Below are 24,714 nucleotides of genomic sequence, written 5' to 3'. Positions count from 1 at the left end.
ACAGGGGATTGTGGAATGTCCTCTGCCTGATTCCGACTCTAAATACAGGAGAACAGTTCAGGCGGCCAGGACGAAAGGGCAACACAAGAACTATGCGATTCCCATTGTCACCTATGGATCCAAATCATTTAGTGGCAAAAAAAAGCCCATCTGTAAGGATGCCAGTATGTTTCTCGAGAACAGATTGATCTGAACATAACTTTAACATTAATTTTTCTAAACACCAAAGTAAAAGAAAATTAGTACATAATGTAAAAGTTGGTAAACAACCTTTCCGAGTGTCATTATGGAACATTTCCTTAATATATCACATTTATTGGAGATTAAAGAACCAAAAAATTATTGGAGATTAAAGAACCAAAAAATTAATCAACCCCAGTTCAATGTTTGGAAAATCTCAGTTTCCAGCTGAGCATAGGGCAATGCAGAACCTCAGGGGTGGTTTACTAATGATGAAAGCTAATATTTTAGTAACCATAAGTAAATAAGCCCCAGTTCTCTTTCAAAATACAGAGTTACAGACAGGCAGGTAATTTCACTCATCACCAACTAGCAGACTGCGGAAGCCTATCATACACACAAAAAGCTTTGGTATATGAGTTTTATTGATTTATTTTTTGTAACACAAAAAAAAAGGAGAGAAAAAAAAAAGTCTACAGAATCTACTCCCACAATTTATTTCTATGTTGGTGGACTTTCTTTAAAGGGAGAGTATATATTTTATGTCGTCCCCTTGACTTTATGACAATTTACAATGTAAGCTTGATAGCAGAATATGGAGAAGGAAAAAAAGTTATAAATAACTGTTTAAAATCCTTAATTTTAGACTATATTTCAATGTCACAAGCCAAATGTAAAACGGCTCACAATGAACTGAAGAAAAGCGAGACGGTGGGTTGTTTGTTTCTCAGTATGCTGCTTAGGTGATCTGCCCATTTTTCTGAGCCCCGCACCCTTGGTGTGATGACACCAAAACCCTTCCTTCCCCCATGTTTAATAATTTAAAACATTCAGTGATATGTCCGAACCAGTAAAAACACAATGCCATCAAAAATACAGAATGATCATGTAAACAAAAATATTTAGGGGATAAAAAAAGGAACACATGGAATGACTTTACTCTTGGTGTGAGCATGTCCTGTGAAAGAAAAAAAAAAAAAAAATACATTCCTGATCATGCAATATACAGATTTTAATCTATTATGCACATGTTTCGAATGAAGAATGAGATAATTGTTTTTTTTTTTGGAATAACAGGTTGTTTTCAGGACCAATACATGATTTTCTTTTGACATTCATGAAAAAAGGATCACCTCTGTATTCAGACTGAATATCATGGAATGGCTGACCTGACCAGTAGGTCACAAAAACACTCAAGAGTATCTACAACTGCAAACGGATGCAGAGGAGGGGCCGTAACAGTAAATGTGAACATAATTTCATCTTTCTAAACAGAATCAAACTAAAGGGAGATTTCTAAGGTGACAAATCTCTTCAAAGATTAAAAAAAAACTAAACAATCATGCTTCTGAAGAACGATAATGCATGAGAAGAGGCATGGTGATTTTCCAAAGGGCAGGGAAACATCAGGAATGTCACCTGGGTACCGACTGACAGGAGGATCAACCGTGATGCAAACCTTCAAGTGGTACAAGAGGAAATACTTCCTCTCTGGAGTTACAGTAATACTGGAGTACATGAGGCCTAAACAGCATCTGCTAGCAAATAATACTCCTTCATGTTGGACAGCTGTACTATATATATATCTATATATATATATATATATAGATATATATAGTTATGTATAAACTATTTACTCAGTTTTATTTATGGAAGGAATGATATGCAAATTGTCCTAAAGAGCTTGAGTAGAATGTAGGAGAAAAGGCACAGAACAAAATAATAAAAAAAAAACTAAACCATTAAGTCGTACTTGTTAAAATCCCACATCTGTTCGGAGCACTGCCAAGAAAAAAATGAGGGGAAAAAAGCTTTTATTCAACCCCGAAACCCCCGCCTTTTAGTGTATCTAGCTTTGGTTTCATCTCTGCTCCATCATCAATGCAGCTGCCCAAATGTTTCATCTTTACACAACAGCTGAGGAACCAAGCTAGGATACTACATTTCCTCTAGCTAGGGACCTTGGTGGAGAAGGAGTCGGTCCCATTGGTGTCCCAGGCCAAATGAGCAGAGCTGCACTGATGTTCAGTAAGCGGAAAACGGTGTGTTGAGAAAGGCGCAGACAGGCTTCAAAGGAGGAAAGACGAAACTCATACATCAAAACAAAAAACAACTACAGACGAAAACATAAAACCTCAAACAGTGAAAATACATTTCAACCATCAACAGCAAACATCCAGTTGTTACGTCACATGACTGTCAGAGTGAACTGCCAGCAGAGTGGGAGGGCGGAGGGTAAGGCCGGCCGGGGACAGCAGAGGATGTGAGGCAATCCAAAGCAAGGAGAAGCTGGAAAACCAAGGTACAAGTCAAAGTGCACCACAGAGAAGACAAAGCATGAAAAAAGTCTGCAAAACAACAGAAAGCATGAGAGTGCAGAGGAAAAATTAAAGTGAGGGCCCCGGAGCCGAGGCAAGGAAACGGTAATCTTGAAACCTGGACAACTAATAAATAGGGTGAAGCTGGAGGTCCCAGCCGCAGTGTTTCATAATGTGATTGTGTCGCTTTAATGATGGAGTGGGTGGCATGAAGGGGTCGGGGCACCCTGGGGCCGTCAGAAACAATCAGCACTGAGAGAAGGTCTGCTTGATCTCATCCAGAACATTCCCAAGAAGAGTCGGCTCGTCACATTTTGCATCAATGGACACAGTCTGACCGGCCTGGGAAAGAACCAGAAACAAATTCACATTTATTGATTCAATAACAAGATCAGAAAGTAGCAGTGTTTCATTTACAACAAAAATAATATGGATGTGTTTTAGAAAAAAAAAACCTCAAGGTTTTGGATGTAAAAGTCAACTTCATTTGTCTATTTTTAACCACCTCATGTTTCTTATGTGTACATGTTTTAAATACAGGTGTATCACAGTAATAAAGACCTTGCAAAGAAGGAAATATTCCACTCACAGTTTTGACCAGCAGACAGACGTGGTGACCCTGGATGGACCTGCTGTACATGGAGGCACAGGAGTCGATCCTCTCCACAACTAGCCAAAGATAATGAGGAGGAGAGGAGGTCAATTTTGGATTGCACGTTAAAGAGACATCTGTCTAGACTAGAGTGAATTATCTACTGCTCTTATAAAAAGTATTTATGATTTGCTCTTTCAGACAAAAACTTAGATGCCATGTTGCTTTTAAATGTCCTCTTAAATAACCTGACGCCAAAATGTTTTGACCTTTATGCAGAAATGGACAGTTGATTTATGTTAATTTCTTTAGAATGGTAAAAGGCCTGTACTGATAGAGTACTATATAGATTCTAAGGACCCCATCCCTAGGAGGCGCTAGTAAACACTAATGCCTTGTAAAGACCAGAAAAAACTGCCATGCTGGGCAGCAAGATGCATAGCTCAGATATATCTAAAGCTTCTACTATTAGCTTCTCTTCAACTCTCCAGAAATATTCAAAGTTTCGTCATAATATTGTAGCTCAGGAGTGGGGACCCCTAATTACATATATTGTGAGAAATTGTGTTATATCAAACTGGTCCTATAGTCATGGAGTCATGTAACGAAAGTAATTTTGATCTGGGATTATTAAAGTATTTCTGATTCTGATTTCTGGTTGGTGGGACAGGACAGGTGTTGTGAATGAAATGGTGCCCAGCTTGAAAAAGCTGCTGAATGTGTGCTCTGATGACTGAGTCATCTTCTGCCTCCATTTATCTGTTTACTACAGTGAGTTGAATTCATGTTAATGTGCATTTAAAGATATTTCAATTAGTGGAAAAAATTGCAGGGGGAATATAAAATAAAAGTCTAATCAACCTCTGTGGACCCCCTAGGGTTCGCGGACCCCCTGTTGAAGACCTCCGTTGTAGCTTATGCTGTGTCTCAGTTCCTACTGTGTAAAGTGGGCATCAATGGATTCTGGTAAGTTACTGATGGGAGGAGACAAGACCGAACTTATTAATGTTGGTTTGGAACACTTTTCTAACTGCTTGGAGATTCTTTTTGTTATGTTATGCTTGCAAACCCATTAATCTTCATTAATCTATAGGCCACTTCTAACAGAAGAAGCCCAGAATTCACCTGTTGAATGGCAGCTGTTCGGATTAGGCTTTAGGAAGCCTCACAGCCAACCTGTCCGTTTGCAACTCATCTTTGGTTTGCAAGATCTTCCCTCCTCCGTTATTTGAGCCTGTAGGACTTAGCCTGCTGGGCCATTTAACTGGATGTTGTTTGTGGCATATACTGCTGCTGGGAGTTTGGTTTCTCTTCAGCTTGTTCTCAATAAACAAAAGCCTCATTGGATTTTGAACTGAAGACTTGTTATTTAAGATTTTTTGGCTGTCTTCATATCTTCATGTGTCTGTTATGATTGATTCCTGCACAATATATGGGACCAAAAAAAAAAAAAAACTACTGCAGGGGTTCAGTGCTTCACTGTTGGAGTCAACCTTTGAGAATTTGTGTTTGTAAACTTAAAGCAGGAGAACAACACACCTTGCTCCAGATCTATATGAACACTTTTAAGCTGAGTTTATGAACTCCATTGGAAGAAAAATAGGTGAATATAAATGGTTTCATAGATAAAGAATTTGTTTAAAGCAACAGAAGAAAATTAATGCTAATATAGTGTTTCTATTAATGCTGAAGGTTATTGTTCTTAAAGATCTTTAAAAGTAAAAAAAAAAAACAAAAAAAAAACAGGTTTTCTAATATAATAACCCCACAACTGGCTCAGTTTGAGTCATTGCAAAGCAGCAAACTCTGTGCCGGCGTTAAAGTTGATTGTGGGAAGAACTAAGGGACCTTGTGCTAAGCTAACAAGCCGACTGTAGGACCATTAACAGTTTTGTCATGCAATTTGTTTTACAGTCTTGCACAACAAGAAAACCATTTAAATTATTTATTTTTTTAAATGTCTGTTTGGTACTGAATGGAAACATCTTTTAGATATGGAAAAATTTTAAGCATTTAAACACAAACCAAAACTACCTGAAAAGTGGTGGTGAAAGCAAATCCTTGCCAGTAGATGATGAAAGGGCATGTTAACCCCCTCCAGCCGGATCGAGCTGCTCTTCAGGTCTCCCGACTCCAACAGTTTGGCAAAAGCGTCACTAAAAACAGCAAACCACATTGCAGGACATACCGTTAACCAAAGGACAGAATGTTCAGCAGGTTTTTATTCTGGACATAGCACAAGTGAGAAGCATTTATAAAGAGTCTCTCAGGGATGAAGTGGACTGGATTTAGTTTCTGGCTCTATGGAGATGCACTGATCTACAAACACACACATTTCTGGAAAAGCACAAGTCTATGTCTAGGGGTGGGATTTCTTATTCCAACTGTGATCACACGGTTGCAAAGAAAAAAATTCTATAGTAAAAAAAGTATTTTTCATGTGTGCTCTTAAACCCCACCTGTAACAAGGAGTAGTGATCAGGTAGGAAGTGCAGGTAAAGTGCAGTTTAAAGTCCAGTTTCTCATGAGTAGAGTCATCTTCATTCTGAGGGAAAAAAAGACAGAAAATATTAAAATTACATATTTTTCTTGTTATGGTAGAAGTTATTTTGTCTAAGATTCTTCAAAACAATAACATTCAGGAATCAGTTGGAATATTTTACATTTGTAGTTTTGAAGCCTCTATAAAAAAAGAAATTCTAGATTTTTTAAATGATGAAAATCAGTTCTAATTTAAATGTCCAACACATAAAACTCATATTCCCATTAGCATATGAGCTCATCCTTGATTCCTATAGTGAGAGGACTAAAGACTAAATTGTAAATTTGTCTAATAAGATCAAGTAGCAACTACCACTATGATTACACTGTTTCTTTAAAACGGTAACAGCAGCAAAACAAGCTAAAGCAAACCGAACAAAAAACAAAATAATCTTGGTCACAGTGAATGTGTTCTAGAAATCCTTCTGCAATGTTGTGCATCTTTATTTATAGAAACAGTGGTGCTGCTGTGAATTTTAATACCGACCTTAACGATGAAAGTTAGAGTTCCCTTCAGTTTCTGTGGCATTACGATGCTTTGCACAGTGAAAACAAACCGTGCCTCATTAGAAACTCCTGATCAGGGAGAAAACAAACAAACAACAAAAAAAAAAGTTAGCCAATATTTGAGGAGGGTGTTCTGAATGCCTTCTGCAGATAATTTCTCACCTGGAGGAAGCTGAAAGGGGACAACAAGGCCATCATGTGGACCTGAGCCTTCTGGCCTCTGCAGCTTGGAGTTCAGAGAGTCCAGGACGTTGAACTCCATGGATTTAAGGAAGCTGTTGCACTTGTTTTCAAATATAACAGACACAACCACCTGGCTACCATCCTGCAGGTTTCCCTGGATGTCATACACCTTGAGAATAGACAGGACAGGCAACTTAACAGGTATATTTCATGATCACAATGCCTAATTCAATTCCCCAGCAGTTTAAAACACTAGGAAACCCAGGAAATTAGACTGTTTCATGAAACCAGACTGAAAACAAGAAGATAAACAGAAGGAACAAACAGCCTGAGAAACCAAAGCAACACTCCAGAAAGGCTTTATGTTATCTGGCCCAGAGGGCGGTCTGTAAAGAACAAGTGGAAAAGAGAAAAGCACATCTAGGAAGGAGTTGGTCAAATACTCTGTCACTGACAGAATGGTAACCAGTACCTCTTCAGCATCTTCCTTCATCTTTAAAGAAAACAAGACATCAGAAAACAATTTAGACTGATTTTTAATTTGTAGTTGTTTGTTTTTTTTTAATCGCACTTAAATAAATCACTTAACCCTTCAACAATATTTTTCTTTTTGAAAAATTCCACAAGGGGTCATATTATCCCACTTAACCAAGGATCTTCTAAAAAAAAAAAGCTCTCCTTGTGTGCCTGGTTGGGTAAGGCTGTGTTTTAATAGGTTTGCGTTTGTGCTCTACTCATCCCACTTTCAGATGATCTAATGAACTGAACAGATGACGTTCAATAGTCAAAACAAAGATAAAAACCCAGCCTTACTTTTAACTTCTCTACAACTCTGAGCCCTGATGTGTTCTTTGTTTGTCTTACGGTGGTCTTAAACCTCAGAGACCTTCAGAGAACATCTGGATTTATTTGCAGAAGGGTTGAGGTCTTATTAACTAAATGGCTTACTTTAGAAACCAAACAGTCTACCTGGATTTCATTTTAGGATAGAATGAAAAGAAGCTGAATTCAAATGCACAACAGACTAAGATTTTAATCTGGTAATGGGTTTATAAAACAAAGTCTCCTTTTTATTCTATTCAGACTGAATCTGCAACACAATCTAAATATGAGCATATCTTTAATAAAACACCATCCTGTTAGAAACAACCAAAATAATTTAGGAATTTGATGTTACTATGAGCCAAATAAGGACAAATGACAGAGGGAATTTCATAGAAGACATCCCAGTCACTCACCATTTTGATGTAGGAGTTCTCAGCCAGTAGGCAGTAATTAGACATTGGCTGAAAGGAGAGAAGAACTCAGGTCACTTCAGCCGTTCTGTGTCCCTCACAGCATCAAGCAGGCAATAAGAGCTTGTTCTGTGTTGCTGAGTGTTGTTGTAACAGTAAATGAGTGTTGGAGGTAGTAAAAACGATAAAGATAAAAGATTCTCTGCCTGAGAAGCTCCTCTAGCTTCAGACAATGAATTAGAAGCACAGAATAAAAATTACTTAACTCTAAATCCTTACACGCCCATAAAAAATAACCTTAGGGTTACTACTTTACCACTGACCGGGAGGGGCTCTTCCTCCTCAACGGTGCCGTTCTGGACAGACTGCTCCCCTCCTCCATCACTATGGTGGCGATGGTGGTGATGCTTTTTCTTCTTTTTCTTCTCCTTCTCTTCCTTTTCCTTTTTCTGCTTCTTTTTCTTGTGTTTTGATGATTTCTTATCATTGAAACACAAAAGCATAAATTAGAGCTTGGCTGAATCAAATACATTTCAAAAGCTAAATAAAGAAGCTGGAGTGTGGAGACGAGCAGGATTTCAACAGAAAAAACAAGAGACACTGTCAAGTCTGTGTTACATCGTTTACACCAACATTTTAAAATGTGAGTTGCTGCTGGGATGAATGCTGCCAGGAGGCTGTGAACTGGAATCACGAGCTCTGCAGCCATAACTTCACTTTGAGACGATCACATCATCAGCAGTGACTCACCGTCTCCTCCATTTCTGTGTCTTTGGGTTCCTCTGGCTCGGAGTCGGGCGCTGTGACGGAGGGCTCTGGGGCTGCTTCTGCTGCTGCTACTGTTGCTGCTTCCTGCTCAGACACACACCCGAACATAAACATCCAATTAGTACATCAGCTGGAGCAAGAAACAGCAAGTACCAGTGGAAGCAACACATATGTTTAGCTGAAATATACAGTATGTGTGTGTAAACATACATGCTTGGAAGTTTTCTAAAACTACAGCACTATCTAGCTACGGTTTGCCTGTCAGCCAGGATCTAGGATCTGTTATGCTGGAGTGACAGCCATACAAAAAAAAAAAAAAAAATGCTCTGAGGAACATTTCCAGGTGAGTCTGTCTCTTCAGGGCTAAAGAGCCCAACGTCTGACATCCAGACAGCTCTTTGCTCGATTAAGCCAGTTCCCCTAAGAGAATCCATTAAAGGTGTAAGAGCCAGCGAATGAGAATCAAAAGGATGAAAAGGGGATGAATGCAACCCCCAATTTTCTTCAGCTGTCCAGAGTTATAAATGATAAAGTGCTGCCCATACCCTGCCTATTGCTGGACTAACGTAATTGTTTCAAAGCTGACAAGTAGCACCTGGGAAGCTCTAACTCAGTGTTTAATTATTTCAGTCCCTTAAATGTGTTACTGTATAAAGATGACAGTGTAATCAAAAGCAATTCCCTGACCGTGTTTATTTTCTTTTAAGGAACCACTATTCATACTTGTTTGAAAATGCTCTGATTCCAATGTTACTGAAAATATAAAACAAATACAAAAGTTTTTTTAAGTAAACAAGCCTGTTGTGTTGCTTTTAACTGCAGTTTGAAAATGGCATTAAAGTGAAGCCAGGCTCCCCTTAAGTCTCTGCTCTACGACTGTCTGTTTTTCATTCCCAAACTGGAAAATTTGTTAAAGAAAGTGAGATAAAAGTGCCTTAGCTCCTACAAGTGGGGGGAGGGCAGCTCTGCTTTACATCTATAGAACCAGAGCAAACCCAGAGCACTCAGACCTCTGCGCTGGCTTTGCTTCTTCCATGGACTCCATACCATAAGAACATTATGATTAAAAGAGAAAAGCTTTAATACTATATCGTTTCCAACCTTCCTACCAATAACCAGCCTGTTCTTGGTTGCACTAAACTTAAATATAAAAATACGATTTTTTTATTATCATAGCAGCAATTAGAATATTTAGCACTTTTTGCTTTAAATCAAAACAACTAGATCATGCTGTGCATCTGTTTTTTAGTACCAACAAATCCAGTTAAGAGTTCTATGTAAACAAGGGAAGCTTAGATTTAGCTTTATCCTGTTTAAGGAAGCTATAGCTCTGCTGCTCCAAAAACACACTAAAGGAAAAACAAACCTGTTTAAATGTCATCTCAGAGCCTGTTATTCCTTTTCCTGCACACAAATAAAACTAAGACTTTAGTAGAAAATCTCTATGCCAAGTCATTTTAGCTAAAAAGTTACTTTAAGAGTTTCTAAATCAGGTATTTTCATCTTTCTAGAAAATATTCCCAGGACCAATATGTTAAAAACAAAAAAACACATCGGATTATAAAAAGCTCCATTTGACAGAGGAGGAGTCAGATAACCTATCATGATGCGTCATGGACACCAATAAAACAAACACACCCAACTACAGACTTGTTTCTCTCCCACTTCAACCTCAACAGCAGAAAGACAACTGCTGGGCACAAAAAAAAAAAAAAAAAAAAAAAAAAAAAAAAAAAAACCATAAAAACTAAGGCGAACCACCAGCACCGTTTCACAATCACAGACATACAATGTGCAGACATACATGCTAGAAAAAATAGTGCACTTAAAAATGGGAAGGGATAGATTATCGTGACCTGTGGAAGAGAGGGGAAAATAAAGAAGAAAGAGACAGCCATTTAAACGGAGGGTGCAATCAATCCAACATGTGAGGAATGTCCATGAAGCAAAGGATTATGAGACAGGGATGTGTAACTGAGAATAGGAAGGCAGGATGAGGAGAGAGGGAGGGAGGGAAGGACTCAACCTGGGTGTTAGAGGGCATTGGAGCGTTTGAGAGCCAGAAATCCAGATCCGATACCTAGAGGAGGAGGGTGGAGGAGAGGAGGGGCAGGAGGTGAGAGGACCAAATAGGTTCTGAATCTTAATACTACTCCTGACAACAGATATAGAGATTACACTGAACCACTGCATGGATAAATCAAGTATTTGGCAAGAGACTGCAGCTATGAGGAAGCAGATACTAGATTGCAGAAGCTGATTGAACATGAGGCTATAAAGAAGCACTGCAAGTACTAAGTCAAAAAGAAAAAAACTCTTAAATGATGTTTTTTCATGCGTTTCTGATTACATTGTTCATGTATAGAACCTTGTGAAAGTATTCATTTAAGTTCCTTTTGCCAATGAGGCAGACGGACAGGAAAACCTGAAAAGCCAGTAAAGCTCCTAAACCTGCAGCAGTGAAGTAAAAAAAAAAAACATCCCGGACAATAGATCTGTCAACATATTGGTTACAAACAGACCCCCTGTTTACCTTTATATCGGTGTGAAGTTTGAGAGCTTAATATCAACACAACACTTTGATTTACAATTTAAAGCAAATGTTGAACTAAATACTAGGATGAGTAATAAGATCAGTTTTCTAAGCATGTTAACATAATGACCTCTGCAGTGGTAGAAGTGGAAGTAGGGGGTGCTGCCACTTGACTGGTTTCTTCTGATTGGAGGACAGGTTCATCGTCATGGTCACCCAGAAGATTCTCCTCCTTGTCTTCCTCTTTGTGTTTTTTCTTCTTTTTCTCTTCTTTGCTCTTCTGTGAAAACAGATAATAATTCATGCATCATTCAGACTGAGGAACCAACTTCAGTAAACCTGAATAATATTCAGTCCAGCTTATTATACAATAGACTGAACAGTGTGGGGTTTGGGTATAATCTTCGATAGCAACACTATTACCTTCCGTTCTCTGTCTTTATCCTTCTTCTTCACTCTCTTTTCTTTACCGATCTTCTTTTTGGGTTCCTGCAATATGTTTTCGTTTTCTCCATCCGTTGGGCTTTTCTGAGCTTCAGCCGCACGGTGTGACCTGACAGGCAGCTTCTCGTTGTCTGCAAGCGGCCTGGACAAATAAAACACAAATACAAAACTTAACTCACTACTTATCCACTTGAAATTGGTGCCGCAATCTAGGGATTATTAAGTATTAGTTTGTTTTACAAGCTGATAAGATGAGAGATACCAAAATGCAACAGAAAGTAAAACTCAGGCACATTCAGGTTTTTCAAAATGCAGTGCCAGTTCCCAAACAAGGCAAGAATGCAACATTAGAACTTGTGTCCACTATGAGTTCTTCACCTTCCAAGTTTGGCCAATGCAGGGAGGAACGTGCAGAATGACCCGCTGCTGGCTACACTCAATGGAGACTATGCTCTTTCTTTTTTTTTTTAACAAGGCTTTTTTGTGGGAAATAACCTTTAAAAACCAGGAAACGTAGAAATATAATCAGACAACTACATTATTTTAGGAAGGGATGTCCCGATCAGATATTGACAAAGGAAATTGCTCTAATATCATCCAAAAAACTAAAATCGGAATATATGAGCCTGTATCTACAATATGCCGGATCAGCAGACTGATAGAAATACTGCTTCAGTTTAACGGTTCTGGTGTTCTCCCAGTAATGGGACTCAAACCTGTTATTTCTAATATGCCACAAGAATAAATCATTCATATAAGTAAGCATTGTTGTAGCTGATTTATCTGGTAAACGGTAAAATCATCCAATACATGAAGCTGTGATTTCTACATTTTATCAAAAATGAAAAAGTTGTATCGGGAAATCTCTACTTTATTAGCATAAATGATTAATTTATAGCCTGAACACCCAACATGCTGGATGTTTATTAATGAACTGCTCACAGCAAAAGTATCTTTTTTTTAGTAAATTCCTGTGTGACGACTAAATCATGCAACATTTTTCCAGTATGGGTGACTAGCACTCATCTAAGTAGTACTGGGGTATAAGGCCTCTTAAAAACATGCAGCATTTTAATAACTTTAAGGAGATACATAAAGCAAGATAATGATTTCAGGAGTCTATTCCAGAAGACAGATTGCCCAGAATTAGACCTGAGAACATCAGCACCAAAAGGTAAATATGGAAACGTATAGGCTTTGCTGTCCTAGTGGTTTAAAGAGCACATAAACTATAGAACCCTTTGCTTGAATTAAAGATGCTGATATTATCAAGCAAAGTGCCAAGGCAGAGGAAAGAGGGAGGAACAAGCATGAGGGTAAGACCAGGAGGAGGATTATAGATAACATGTCCGAAGCTGCTGGTTACTGAAAAAAAAGTCAGGTATAGAAAAGAAAGGCAGCATGTAGGGCAAAGCTCCAAGTATCAGAGGATGAGACGGCTGGATTATGTTTAAAGGGTTCTACTGGCAGATAGAGACAGCCTGGAAGTCTGTCTGTGAGCAGTCAGAGCTCACTTCCTGTGGCTGGGGTACTACTCACCTGCGCCCGGTCGACTCCATCAAACTGCCACATTAACAGGCAGTGATGGTTGTGTGCAAGCAGAGAAAAGAGGAAGCAGAAAGCAGTGAGGAAGGACAGGACCAAGTGACATCGAATTTGATGTTTTGAAGATGAACAAATGAAGATGAAATGTTTAGACAACATCTTCAGACCATTTAGATCTCCAAAAAATATTTACATTTTAGTTTTATTCAATAGCGTCTAGTGGCGTTATACGGACGTCTATGTGCCTCCTAATTACATCTAATAGATTTAAAGAGGAAGAGATGAGCTAACCAATGAATAGGATGTACCATCTCCTAAAGAATTAATAAAAAGGGGAAAAGTAATAAAAAACCTGATGCTGTCTACGTCAAACCCCTTAAATATATTAGTAATAGGTCTTAGTGGAAAGAAAATGAAGAGTCCATGTTGTAAATTTTGACACAAAGTGTAGAAGACAATTTAATAAATTTTATATGTCCTGTAATCGAATCCCAGAAATATTAAAATGAACTTACACAAAATAAAAACTACAGGGATAGAAATGTGGCATAAAAAAATAAATAAAATAAAATAAAAAAAAATTAAACAAAATTAAAAACACACACAAGTAGTTCTAAAGCCTTAAATAGGGAAGGTTAGAACAGAAGCTTCTGATTAAGGTGTGTGGACTCACTTATCCAGGTCGATGTCCAGGGCTTTGTGGGGGTCAGTGGGGTCTCTTTCATCATCATCACTGGGTAAGGCATTCTGAGGCAAGTGGAAACATCAAACAACACCAAGCAGTTAGTAACCTGGCAAAGAATCTCTTATTTAAGCAATCAATTTTTTCCAATGTATCTTTAAGGCACGTAAAAATACATATATAAAGCCAATTAATAATTCAGAATGGACATTTCCTGGTATTTTCTTTTTTCAAAATCAAAAATACTCACCGGGGTTGTAAAACAATTTTTGATTTAAAACAAACTAAACCACATTTCATAATATTTTAGAAATCTACATTATTTTAAGAAATTACACAAGTGTTTCAGACCAACTTGAGTACTAACACAATAAAAAGCAGTGTGGGACAGTTTGCTTAAAGCTGCATTTATCTTATTAAAAACAAACAAAGTTACTTCCTTATTATACTTCCCAGACATCTTTTAACAGAATTTTTTTCTCAACATCAAAAACACAAATTTGCATCTGGGTGATTTTTTAAAAATCTTAACATCATCCATGTAGGAGTGAGAGATTTCTTTCAGCAAAGTATTTTTGATCTCAAACAACTATCATTGTTTCTTTTTGAAGAACAGATTAAACTGTGTCCCTTGAGAATCAAATGTGTCTTATAGTCACAGCTTGTAGTACTGATAAGCTGCTAAAGCAGAGACCCTAGGACCATCTGTGAGCTGCGTTCAATGCAGTGTAGTTTACGCCCCTCAGACACATCTGTTTCCTTTTCCTCCTTTACTTGCAGCTGCATATTTTATCTCAGGTAGGAGCAAAGAGATCGTTACTGGTTTAAATAAATAGCACAATGGTAGGTAATATAATTAGTTATAGGCCTGAAATCTAAAATATGCTGCAGTCATGATAATATTGGATATTTTATGACAATAGGTGTTATATAAATCAATTTCCTTCTTTAGCATTTTGGGTAATGTCATTTGTGTCTGACGTGAGCATCTGTTGCCATGTGATTCTGTCCAACCAGCTGAACAGCGGCCAGCAGTTACTGCACTCAAAACAGTCCTTGGTTACATGAATGCTGAACACATGTCACACAGCAGCTCTGCAGTGTTGGTAGAAACCATGACAAGGTAGAGCTGGGCGATATGGAGAAAATCGAATCACAATATATTTGGGCTACATCGCGATACCCGATATATTTCACGATATGTTTACATTATTTTCAAAAGCAATAGAATGCATAAAATTGCACTGATATACTCATTCAAACCTTTGCCTTCAAATTTAAAACATTTATCTTAACCAGCTCAAAGTTTTTCACTAATAATACTGCCACATTATGTCTTTCAGTGCCAGTCTTAGTCCTTTAAAAAGATACCGGCAACCAAACAGGAAAGAAAGCAAAAACATGCAATACTAAATAAAATGCAAATAAAAAAGGGCTCTTTTGTGAATAATTTAAAAAATGTATGCAGAAAGAAAAAAGAAATTGACCTCAAATTATAAAAAAAAACAAAAGTCGAAATACTGTCGTGTTTGGAGGAAGGGTTTATGATGCATTTAACGTGTTTGGGGAAAAAAAAACTCTGTGAAATAGATGCAGACGGCTTAATGTCATCATGCAAATTTGTACTCAATGGTTGCGATTGAGTCATTTTAACTATTATGCAGGGAAAAACTCGAGATCCATCGAGCATATTTGATTCATCACCCACCTCTATGTGAAGCAATAAAAAAAGAAAAAGAACCTACCTCTGGCATCTCCTCTGTAACAATGTCCACCATGTGGGCTGGAGTGATGTCCTCTTCGCTCTCTGGACCCGAATCATGTTTCTTCCCTCGTCCGCTGCGCTTCTCTTTCCTCTTCTTCTTTTCCTTCTTCTTCTTCTCTGCTCTCTCCTTCTGACGCCGCTCTTCCTCCAGTTTCACGTACTGGTCAGACATAGGCAGACCTAAAAAAAGAGTGAGACCACAAGAGAAACAACAATATAATACAGTATGAACTTAAGGAGGCAGGAAACAATGTAGGGAAGGGGAAGCTTCGGCAATATTAACTGGAAATGTAACATTTTCGGTAAGACTTCTAACCATTTAAATGTTCACAAAAAATGTTCTGAGAGAAAATGGGAGTCTTTTGTATGAATGTTAAGATATTGGGGCTCAACCTGGGACTTTGAGAGGCACATTGAGGTCAATTTGCACGACTGGGATGTGCTCCACTCCAGTAGCATCCTGATACACCTATAGGAGAAATACAAACAAAATGATACAGGGAAGGTTTATATCTCAGTAAAATCCAATACATTTCTCCCTAATAGAAACCCTATTGTTCCAAACTAAAAATTCAAAAGCTTCTATTTCTTTTTTTTGGTGGAACTTTTCACCTTTATTATAAAACCTCAGTCTGAGTCAGTGGCAGACATTTCTAGTCGTCAGGCTTTGAATAAGGAACCTGTCAAACCAGAAGCTGGATGGATTCCTGGCTAACAAACAGGTGGAACGATGTAGAAACTGAAAATGCTTTACTGATGTATAGATGATTGGTGGATAAAAAAAAAGGAATGGATAGATGGATAAAACGAACTGATGGACAGGCAGACAAACTGATAAACCAATGGAGAACCAGATGAATAGAAGTCTGCTGGACTAAGGGATGAACGAAAAGGGCTGACAGGCAAAGAGTTGGACTTTTGAATACGTGGGTAATTACGAAAAATACTGATATAATCCTTAGACAACTGAACATGTATTCAAGTTATAGAAACATAGCTTTTCCATTCTCTTCTGTCTTATCCTAAAAAGAACATTGGAAAAAAAAAAACCTGCTTTTCTTTTCCTAACCGTTTAAACTAATATGGAGGAAAGCAAAACACCTTAAGTTACAAGACCATAGGACAAGTTAAGATGGGTCAAAATACCTTTTGAGAGGATGGGGAAGCCTTGATGTAGAATGGATTGTTGGCTTGTTCCTGCTTTCTGGCTTCCCTCCTCTGGGAAAGAAATAAAATCCACACAATGAATTGATTAATGAATAACCGCCTAACTTAGTTTACGCAGGCGTCCACACGAGAGGGCAGATAAATCATTCTTAAACTCTGAGCTAAAAATCAATACTCTTAATAGAATCATTGGCAAGACATTCATGCTTTAAAATTTAGGGGATATACATTTCCCTCATTGGGAGTTTTAAATTGAACTTCAATGAAAACCTGCATCCACCTTCACCTGACCTTCCTTCAAACAGTGCAGACCTAATAAAATCCTCTGCAGTAAAATGAGGCAGGTTCCCCAATGCGTACCCTTGCCAGCTCCTTCTCATCCACCTCTGTGTGACGGGGTCGGGAGTGTTTCGGCTCCTCCTTTGCAAAAATCGCCTTCGGCTGTTCGTCCTCAGACTCGCTTTCAGACGGCGGCTCGTTGATCCAGGCATCCAGGTCCAGGCTTCACAAACAAACACGTTTACACTTCAGCGGTTAGAGTTACCAGTAATTTAGATGTGCTGAGGTTTTAATTTAGGTTTAAAATGCAGTTGTAATTTAAAACAGCTTCTCAACATATAGAGGATGAACTGACCCATCAGGAACAGGTACTTTCTTCTGTGCTTTCGGGGCCACAGGGTTGAGCTCTCCAGCAAACAGAGCGCTGACTTCCTCTGCAACTTCCACATCCTTCTGTTGGAGTTTCTGGATGTATTTAACCAGCTGCAGAATGCAGGACGCCTGATGACAGAAGCTAAGTTAGTCATCTTTACATATACTTGTTCAGACTAGTTCTTTATTTGTCTCATTTTGTCTCACCCTCTCCTGGACTTCGAGGTTTGCACTCTGCACAAACAGTGGCAGCCTGTCTATCATCAGCTGGCTGGCTTCCTGTGCAGCAGTGCCGTCTGTGTTCCCCTCCTGGCCTTTCAGCACAGTGGCAAACAGCTTGGCTGCGTTCTGAACATACACAGCCTGGATGTGGCCAGGCAGCGTGGCCACCTTAGGCCGAAGCATGGCCTCCAACGTCTGCATCGGGTTCTCTAGGTGTCTGTGGAAAGAACAGGATTTATAGAGCTACTGCTTCAGAATACTTCAACACTTTAGGCTTTGGATGCTGCACACAGAACTCACTCCGAGAACTCGCCGCAAATCCAGGCGGCAGCATACAGCACTTCACAGATGCCATTCCTCTGCGTGTTACCCGTCAACAGGTGGGCGTTGTCTAGCAAAGTGGCCATCTGAGCAACGGCAAACACTCTGATGGCTTTGACCCGAATGGCAACATCTAGCATCTGAGAGGCAATGAGGTGGCCGTGCCGTGTGCCTTCTAACCGGGTCAGCTCCACCAGGATACTGATATACCTGTCAGTCAATACGATGGGATGTAATTTTCATACAAGTCTAACAAACCCAAAAAACAACAGAGCAGACAGACAGAAAGAAAACAAACCATTCGAAGTTTGTGATGTACTGGTAGTTGCTCTGGCTGCAAATGTCGATGATCTTGGTGAGCAGCTCATCCCTGTAAGTGGTTCCCTCAGCTTTGTCCACATGCAGCATCAGCTTCTTCACAATCTCCATCAGGTTCTTCTTAGAAACCTGGAGAAGACAGAAATCCAATCAGTCATGATTTGTTTTAGTTATTAAAACAAACATTCACACAAATAAAACTAATTGAGGACGCCAACAACATAAATTTTCCTGTATAAGATTTTCATTATATGATTTTTCTCCTGTTTTACAAAATCCAATTAAACTTTAATTATTATTCACTTATAAACGGACACCAATGTGCAATATAGAAAAAAAGACAACAAATAAAAAAAATTGGTCATCGTACAGTTAACCTAGAAGCTTGAGCATCATCGCACCAACAACCCACTAATTAACAAAAGCTTGAGAGATTTAGAACCGCAGTAATGTTTTAGAAAGAGTTTTTAACAGGTTCACAGCTCTCAATAAAGACAACATTAACGCCAAACAAACCATAAAAAGGAAACTAAAATCGCATTCAATCTTCTATGATAGCCAACATTTAGCTCATGTCTGATTGTTTTCAAGTCACATTTAAGCCCCTTCCATAGGCGGGGCCAAATCTGACTTGCATCTGCTCTTTTGGAAAAGACTCCAGAAGGAAAAACCAAGGTGGATTTGATGCAACTTTCTAATCACTTTCCTTTGTCACTTGTCACAACTTTGTCCCAGCATAAGGTGATAGTAGTTAGCAGGACAGACAACAGCTGCTGTGGTACTGCAAAGTGGAAGAACAGCGAGATGTTAGATCTCACCATTATATGCAGTAATGCATCAATTTGAGCCAAACTGGAAGGTGGTTAGAGAAAGATGCTAAGAGCACTGAATAATAAGGGCTTTGCAATACCACATAGGTTACCCAGCAGGTTGTAATCTGTCCACATTGCTTTCCATGATAACGTCTTGCAATGAGTGTCCCACCTTAGGAGTCAAATGGAGAGGCTCTGTTTGTTAAATGCTGGTCCCACTATTCCTGGGCGTGTCCCTACATTCAAACAAACCTTTGAGCTGAACTAGCAAGATACCAGAAAACAGAGTATCGCATCCACCCCTCTGTATTTGGTGTAACTTTCATTTCTTCCTGGACTATAGAGTCCTGTATGCAATATCAGGATTCAGTTGGACATGCGCAGCATCTTAAAAGGGATGTGAATGAAGAGCAAAAAAAAAACAAATAGGATTGCAGGAAAAATAAATAATTGCAACAGAGCATTTGGAGCTGCAGTTTGAACGTGGGCCAAATGAAAAACACCGTTTCAAACCATCTTACTAAGAACAGCCATTATTTACATTAATAGCAGCTTCCTGTTATCTACTGAAGTCTGGCTCTCTTACAAGCCGACTGCTGTCTGGAGGTTAAAGGAAACAGCTGCAGCCGCTAATGTTTCTGCTGCGTCTGAATTCTTTATTATCACTTCACTGATACTGCAAGTAGCTTATTTTAGTCCTCATCATTCATTAACAGTTTTCCACACTTGACTGCTATCATTACTGGAACCTGGAAGTGCTTATGGATGGTATGTTCACTGCTGAACGCCAGTCAGGATCATTTCAGATAGAAAAATCAGATGATTGTTGTCTGGGCAACCACAGTTCTAAGCTGCAGAAATTTACTAAACTAAATTAATTGGAAACATGTGATACAACAACCACAGCAAAAAGGGGCATAATTAAAACCCTCTGATTCTACATGACATATGTTCTGACTCCCTACCATGCCGTAGAGCAGGTCCAAAGCTCTGAGACGAATGGATTCATCTTTGTCATCCAGACACTGGAGGATGAGGTCCTTATGAGACTGCACCGACTTGGGGTGGGTCTTCAGAATCTTTGACATGGCGAGCAAGCCCAAATATTTCACTGGATAAAGACACAAACACACACAGCTTCATAAAATGCCCCTGCGAAAACTCTACTTCTAATGTTTCACCAGTTCTTCTAACTGATCAAATCATATTCTTCTAAAAACAGCCAATTTAAACAGATTATTATTTATCAATCCTGTGGTAATCGATAAGTTATATAACAGCATTCACAATAGAAGACTGAAATAGATAATTTTAAGGCTCTCCAGGTGTATTTATATTCATGTTTATTTCTATTGATGATTAGGGCGAACAGCTAAGGATAATCCCAAAATTACATTTCTATATAAATCTGAATATTAAATAAGAGAAATTAATGGCTTTAAGGCAGAAACCTCATCTCCATGTATGTGGATTTCCAGCAGACAATCACTCATATCATTCACAAGGAGTTTAAGCCAATATAGCAATGCTGAAATTAAAAAATCCACATAACTTTGTATCAAAACAGACTAATGGAAAATTTAGAGGGAGGGAAAACATGTAGAATAGTGACAACAGGTGACAGAATAATAATCTAGAGAAAACTGAAGGGAAGCCCATTCTAGGATTTAGAGCTTCAATTAACTGTACGCCATGATCATCAAAATCTAGACAATTCAGAGCATCTTCTTTACAGAGTAGGGGTTTAACACTATAAATCAAAATGTCTAAGATATTGTATTTCACAGATATGCTCCTGTATGTTCAAATATAAGCTATGAATTCAATCAAAACATTGAGTAAATAAGGAAAGTAACACAAAACACGAGACAATGGAAAGGACAAACACACACATACACAGGGAACTAGTTTGGTTTTGTTTAATCCTCTGTGTCCCTCCCTCCCTAAAATGAGTGTCTAAAACAGGCATTCTGTCAGCCGTCCTGCAGAAATAAAGCCTCTCAGCTCACTAAATCGATGAAGAGAAGCAGTAACCTTGGGGTGATGCAGAGAGTACCCTTACACAAACTGCTGCCTACTGGTGTGGGTACTTCACAAAAGCAGTGGATGAGGACTGATACCATCTTTTATGAGGGACATCCTGTGACACAAGCTATTTTTTAACCACTTTAACAAAGTAATTTTTTACTGCAAGGCATAAATTTAACAAATCATTTAAGGGCAGTTAGTGAAAATACGTTTCTTAGTCCAGTTTGTTGCAGGTGATTATCTACATTCTGTATAAAGTGAATAAAACGCAAAAAAAAAAAAAAAAGAAACAGCTTGAATTTGTATTTAAAGTATTTAAACCCTAATGTTTAAGACAAAAGAAGCCGCTTTGGTACCCTGATGATTGTATTCCTGTTAGTGTTAAAGTTAGCACTACTTTCCCCAACAGTGAGCCAATATGGTTAGATCACGGTATTAGCTTCATGTTTCAGTCACTTCTTCCAATGGGCTTATTTAAAAAAAGGGCTGAATTCTGGGTCTTTAAAGCAGGTTTAACATTTCTGGGGTCTCCATGAGAAATGTAGCCTAATTAACCTCCACAGTGAGGATCGATTATTTGGCATCAAAAAGCTGGTTAGACTCTCTGCACCACATTCACTGGCTTTTATACCATGGTCTGGATGAATGCTTGATTCCCTGACATTATCCCTTAATAAAATGCATTATCATGTGGATAATGAAAGAGTCTGAAAGAAAAAGAACAAACAACATGTGTGTTCAACAATCGTCACTGATTTAGTCCTTTCTACACAAAAAAATATATATTCTAGAAAAAATAGTAAATGACCAAATTTATTTTAGCTGGAGGATTTATAGTAGCAGCACAAGCTGATGCTCCACATATTCAATAATGTCACATAAAGAGTGTTACAGTTGGATTGTGATTCTAATCTTAAAAGTTTTGTTTGATTATTTTTCTTTCATAAGCCCTATGGAGGAATTATAATATCAGTCCCAGTTATGCACCAAAGAATATGTATTTAGAATATAACTTTAGTTCAGTTATACAAATTTGTTCATTTTTTTTGTTTTTTTTACAAACTGTAACTGTTCCGTTTTGATACATTAAAAACTAAATAAAGATCATTGCATTGTTTAGTATTTACCTGTTTAGTATTTAGCTTTAGTTGCTGATCACCAATCTGAACAAATTGGGGGAAATTTGGAACGTTTTGATCTCAGGTCGATTTGTTGGAAGTTCTCTTGAACAAACTTTAGAGCTCTCAAGATCAGCTTTAGGTCCATCTATGCTACTATGAGAACCTTTGGAAAGATTATATGATAAAAGATTCAAGGAAGGAAGAGAAAAAAGGCACTTTTTATACCTATTGTTGTATCTTGGAAGACTAATTGTGCTTTCTGATCTCCAAACCGCTTTATAAGTGGCTAAGGTATCAGCAATATTTCATAGGAAATCCTAAACTAAATATAAAGTTAGGTCAATAAGCCACTGATCTTGCTCAAAAGGCATCATAGTACCAGCTAAGACCAAACTGCCTCCTGGCTATGAGAAGCAGTTCTAAAACCAACCTACATTTGATCAAATTACCCAGAAAAATCCTTTTCTCTCCCTCTCAAACCGGTTCTCTAATTGCTGAAAAGCCTCTCATTAAATCAAACAATAATCATGATAAAAGAATAAACAAAACATTAGACATCTAATTTTACTACACTATCACTAAGGTCCACTGTCTACACCACACACAAATAGCTACCTATATGGATGTCCGGATAACTCGAATGGCTTAAAACAACTATATAGATACCATGACTGAAGGAAACTCAGAGTCAGGTCCTTTGTTTCCAGACCGGCTGGTTATAGAGAGCTACGAACTGAAGCAACAGACTGGGAAAAAACACTGCAAGCATTTCCACAGTCATACTCAGCAATTTGTAGATGCTGCTTAAGAACAATGGTATTCTAAGCCAGCCTCTAAATTAAGAGAAAAAAATGCAATAAAGTTTGAGTTATCCAGAGTCAGGAGGTCTACGGTGTGGTCGTCTACGAGGGGCCGACTGTTCCACAGTCAGAAACACACAGACAATGAGAAAATGACACACTGCAGGCATTGACTGAGGGCTCACAGTTCTGGTCCGAGTCTTCTATCAGGATTCGCAGCTTCTGCACACAGAGCTGTGGGAGAGAGAAAATGAGAGAAACGGGAAAAAAAACAAAGAGAGCAAAGGCACTAAAAATGCTCACAACCTTTCCACACCAGTCCTGCCTTCATGCAAACCAAAGAAATCATCTCAAAGATGGATTAATTAAAATGAAGGGCATGTGGTCTTTGTGCATGATGGAGAACTGGAGTGGAAAGGATTGAAATCAGAATCAATCCATGTAAACTTCCAAGAAATAAGATGTGAAGCTGAAGCCACCTACCTGGATACTAGCGCTGTGGTTGGGCATCCCAGAGGACAAAGAAATCAACACTGTAATGAAGGGCAAAAAGGCTATTACACTGGATCGGGGATTGGATTTTAAATCAAGACATTGTTTAGATATTCACAGGCTTTACAGAAGCTTGGATAAAATGGATCAACTCGACTGCAAAATGTATATTTAAACTTTAGGCTCTTGCAAACTCCTAATCGGGAGTCACAATCTAAATCTAACAGTCTGATCTCACAGCACAAACATTTCCAACAGATTACCAAGACTGACCTGCTATTACAGTGTTGACACATTCATACAGCAGAGACATGGCAGAGGTACTGTAGGAGGGGGAGACGGGTTATGAGGCAGAGAGGAAAAGCAGACAGTTATTCAATGAATGGATATATTTTAGCCTCCATCAGACAACTGTAAACAGGACTTCCATCTCACCTGTGGATTAGGTTTGTCAGCGGTTCGATTAGCTTCTTACCCAACCTTGGCTCCAGAGGTGTAAGTGCACCGAACTGTGCAAAGAGAAAAAGGGGAAATAAATGGGCAAAAAAAAAAACTGTGGAGTTCCAGTGAGAATTAACCAGTCAGTGTTGGTTCCAGAACATTTCATATGGGTGGCCAGGCAGAGAACAATGGCCAAAAACATCTATGCTGATCACAATAAAACCATATGGAAAATGAACATCTATATTTTCAATGAAATCACTGAAGACAGACTAGATGTCCATGAGGCCCTTGCTAAAAAAGTTACTAACATGTTTATCGATTGGTGTTGTTAATTAATTTATGGTTCCACATAACATAGAAGAGACTGCAAGATGACCACCCACGATAAAACTTAAAAACTAATTTGTAGAAGAGCAAAAACTCTCCATCAGCCCTGTTTATTTGGACTACAGTGCTTTGAATACTTTTTTGAAGTATCTATCTTTGTCATCAGGTTTTGGTTAATATATAGTAACTTTAAGATGTCAGGGAGAGACATTCCACCTGATGGCATCACTGCTGCCACCTTCTGGTTTAGAGGAGAACTGTTTGTTCCAGAGGTGGAGAATTACATTCCCCTGGGAACAGCCTATCACCCGATAGGGGAGACCAATGACTGGCTGGGGTGGTCATGGTCCCCCCTCTTGTTCCTCCCCTGTAATTATTTATTTCACATGTTAGGGCTTCAATAAAGGGCAGACCAAAATGAAAAGAGGCAACTGCTCCATCTATGGTATTCAAAATGTCATGTGATTTTAAAGGGAAGAACTAGCACTACTTCCTCCTTTAGGGTTGATTTGCTTTTTTTTTTTTTTTTTTTTTTTTAAGCTCGCAATTATTCAGTTATATAATAGCAGGATGTAATTGAACAAAATTCACTGATGCTGTTCATTTCTGTTACAGAGCTGTTAGAGTTGCTAACTCTCCTCTAATGACTTGTTTTTTTTGCCCTTTTCATCCTGTCAACTCACCAGTTTGATGATCTTAATGAGAACCCAGTTATTGG

The 24,714-nt window shown here is 38.5% G+C and overlaps 1 protein-coding gene across 6 annotated transcripts in view; it reads right to left on the bottom strand.

Moving 5' to 3' along the window:
- Positions 1-1,783: 1,783 nt before the first annotated feature.
- Positions 1,784-24,714, bottom strand: part of ap3d1 (adaptor related protein complex 3 delta 1 subunit) — a 29,646-nt gene continuing 6,715 nt past the window's right edge. Inside the window, exons 8-35 of one of the 6 annotated variants that reach the window (XM_015394421.1) lie at positions 23,661-23,734; positions 23,499-23,548; positions 23,217-23,266; positions 22,919-22,967; positions 19,750-19,895; positions 17,953-18,101; positions 17,634-17,864; positions 17,319-17,550; positions 17,095-17,240; positions 16,821-16,962; positions 16,440-16,511; positions 15,687-15,762; positions 15,274-15,473; positions 13,520-13,593; positions 12,841-12,864; positions 11,281-11,443; positions 10,988-11,137; positions 10,351-10,404; positions 8,307-8,408; positions 7,880-8,035; positions 7,560-7,607; positions 6,794-6,814; positions 6,301-6,490; positions 6,119-6,207; positions 5,550-5,635; positions 5,125-5,246; positions 3,088-3,167; positions 1,784-2,840 (exon numbers count right to left, since the gene is read on the bottom strand). In XM_015394421.1, the coding sequence (XP_015249907.1) occupies positions 2,745-2,840; positions 3,088-3,167; positions 5,125-5,246; positions 5,550-5,635; positions 6,119-6,207; positions 6,301-6,490; positions 6,794-6,814; positions 7,560-7,607; positions 7,880-8,035; positions 8,307-8,408; positions 10,351-10,404; positions 10,988-11,137; positions 11,281-11,443; positions 12,841-12,864; positions 13,520-13,593; positions 15,274-15,473; positions 15,687-15,762; positions 16,440-16,511; positions 16,821-16,962; positions 17,095-17,240; positions 17,319-17,550; positions 17,634-17,864; positions 17,953-18,101; positions 19,750-19,895; positions 22,919-22,967; positions 23,217-23,266; positions 23,499-23,548; positions 23,661-23,734 (3,072 nt within the window). In that variant the 3' untranslated portion in view covers positions 1,784-2,744. Of the gene's footprint in view, positions 2,841-3,087; positions 3,168-5,124; positions 5,247-5,549; positions 5,636-6,118; positions 6,208-6,300; positions 6,491-6,793; positions 6,815-7,559; positions 7,608-7,872; positions 8,036-8,306; positions 8,409-10,350; positions 10,405-10,987; positions 11,138-11,280; positions 11,444-12,840; positions 12,865-13,519; positions 13,594-15,273; positions 15,474-15,686; positions 15,763-16,439; positions 16,512-16,820; positions 16,963-17,094; positions 17,241-17,318; positions 17,551-17,633; positions 17,865-17,952; positions 18,102-19,749; positions 19,896-22,918; positions 22,968-23,216; positions 23,267-23,498; positions 23,549-23,660; positions 23,735-24,714 lie in introns of those variants that run through there. The other 5 variants (XM_015394422.1, XM_015394424.1, XM_015394423.1 and 2 more) reach the window with 5 other exon arrangements.

This window comes from Cyprinodon variegatus, unplaced genomic scaffold (assembly GCF_000732505.1).
Source record: "Cyprinodon variegatus isolate N-32 unplaced genomic scaffold, C_variegatus-1.0 Scaffold684, whole genome shotgun sequence".
NCBI classification, from domain to species: domain Eukaryota; kingdom Metazoa; phylum Chordata; class Actinopteri; order Cyprinodontiformes; family Cyprinodontidae; genus Cyprinodon; species Cyprinodon variegatus.
This window is presented reverse-complemented; position numbering and strand designations above follow the sequence as displayed.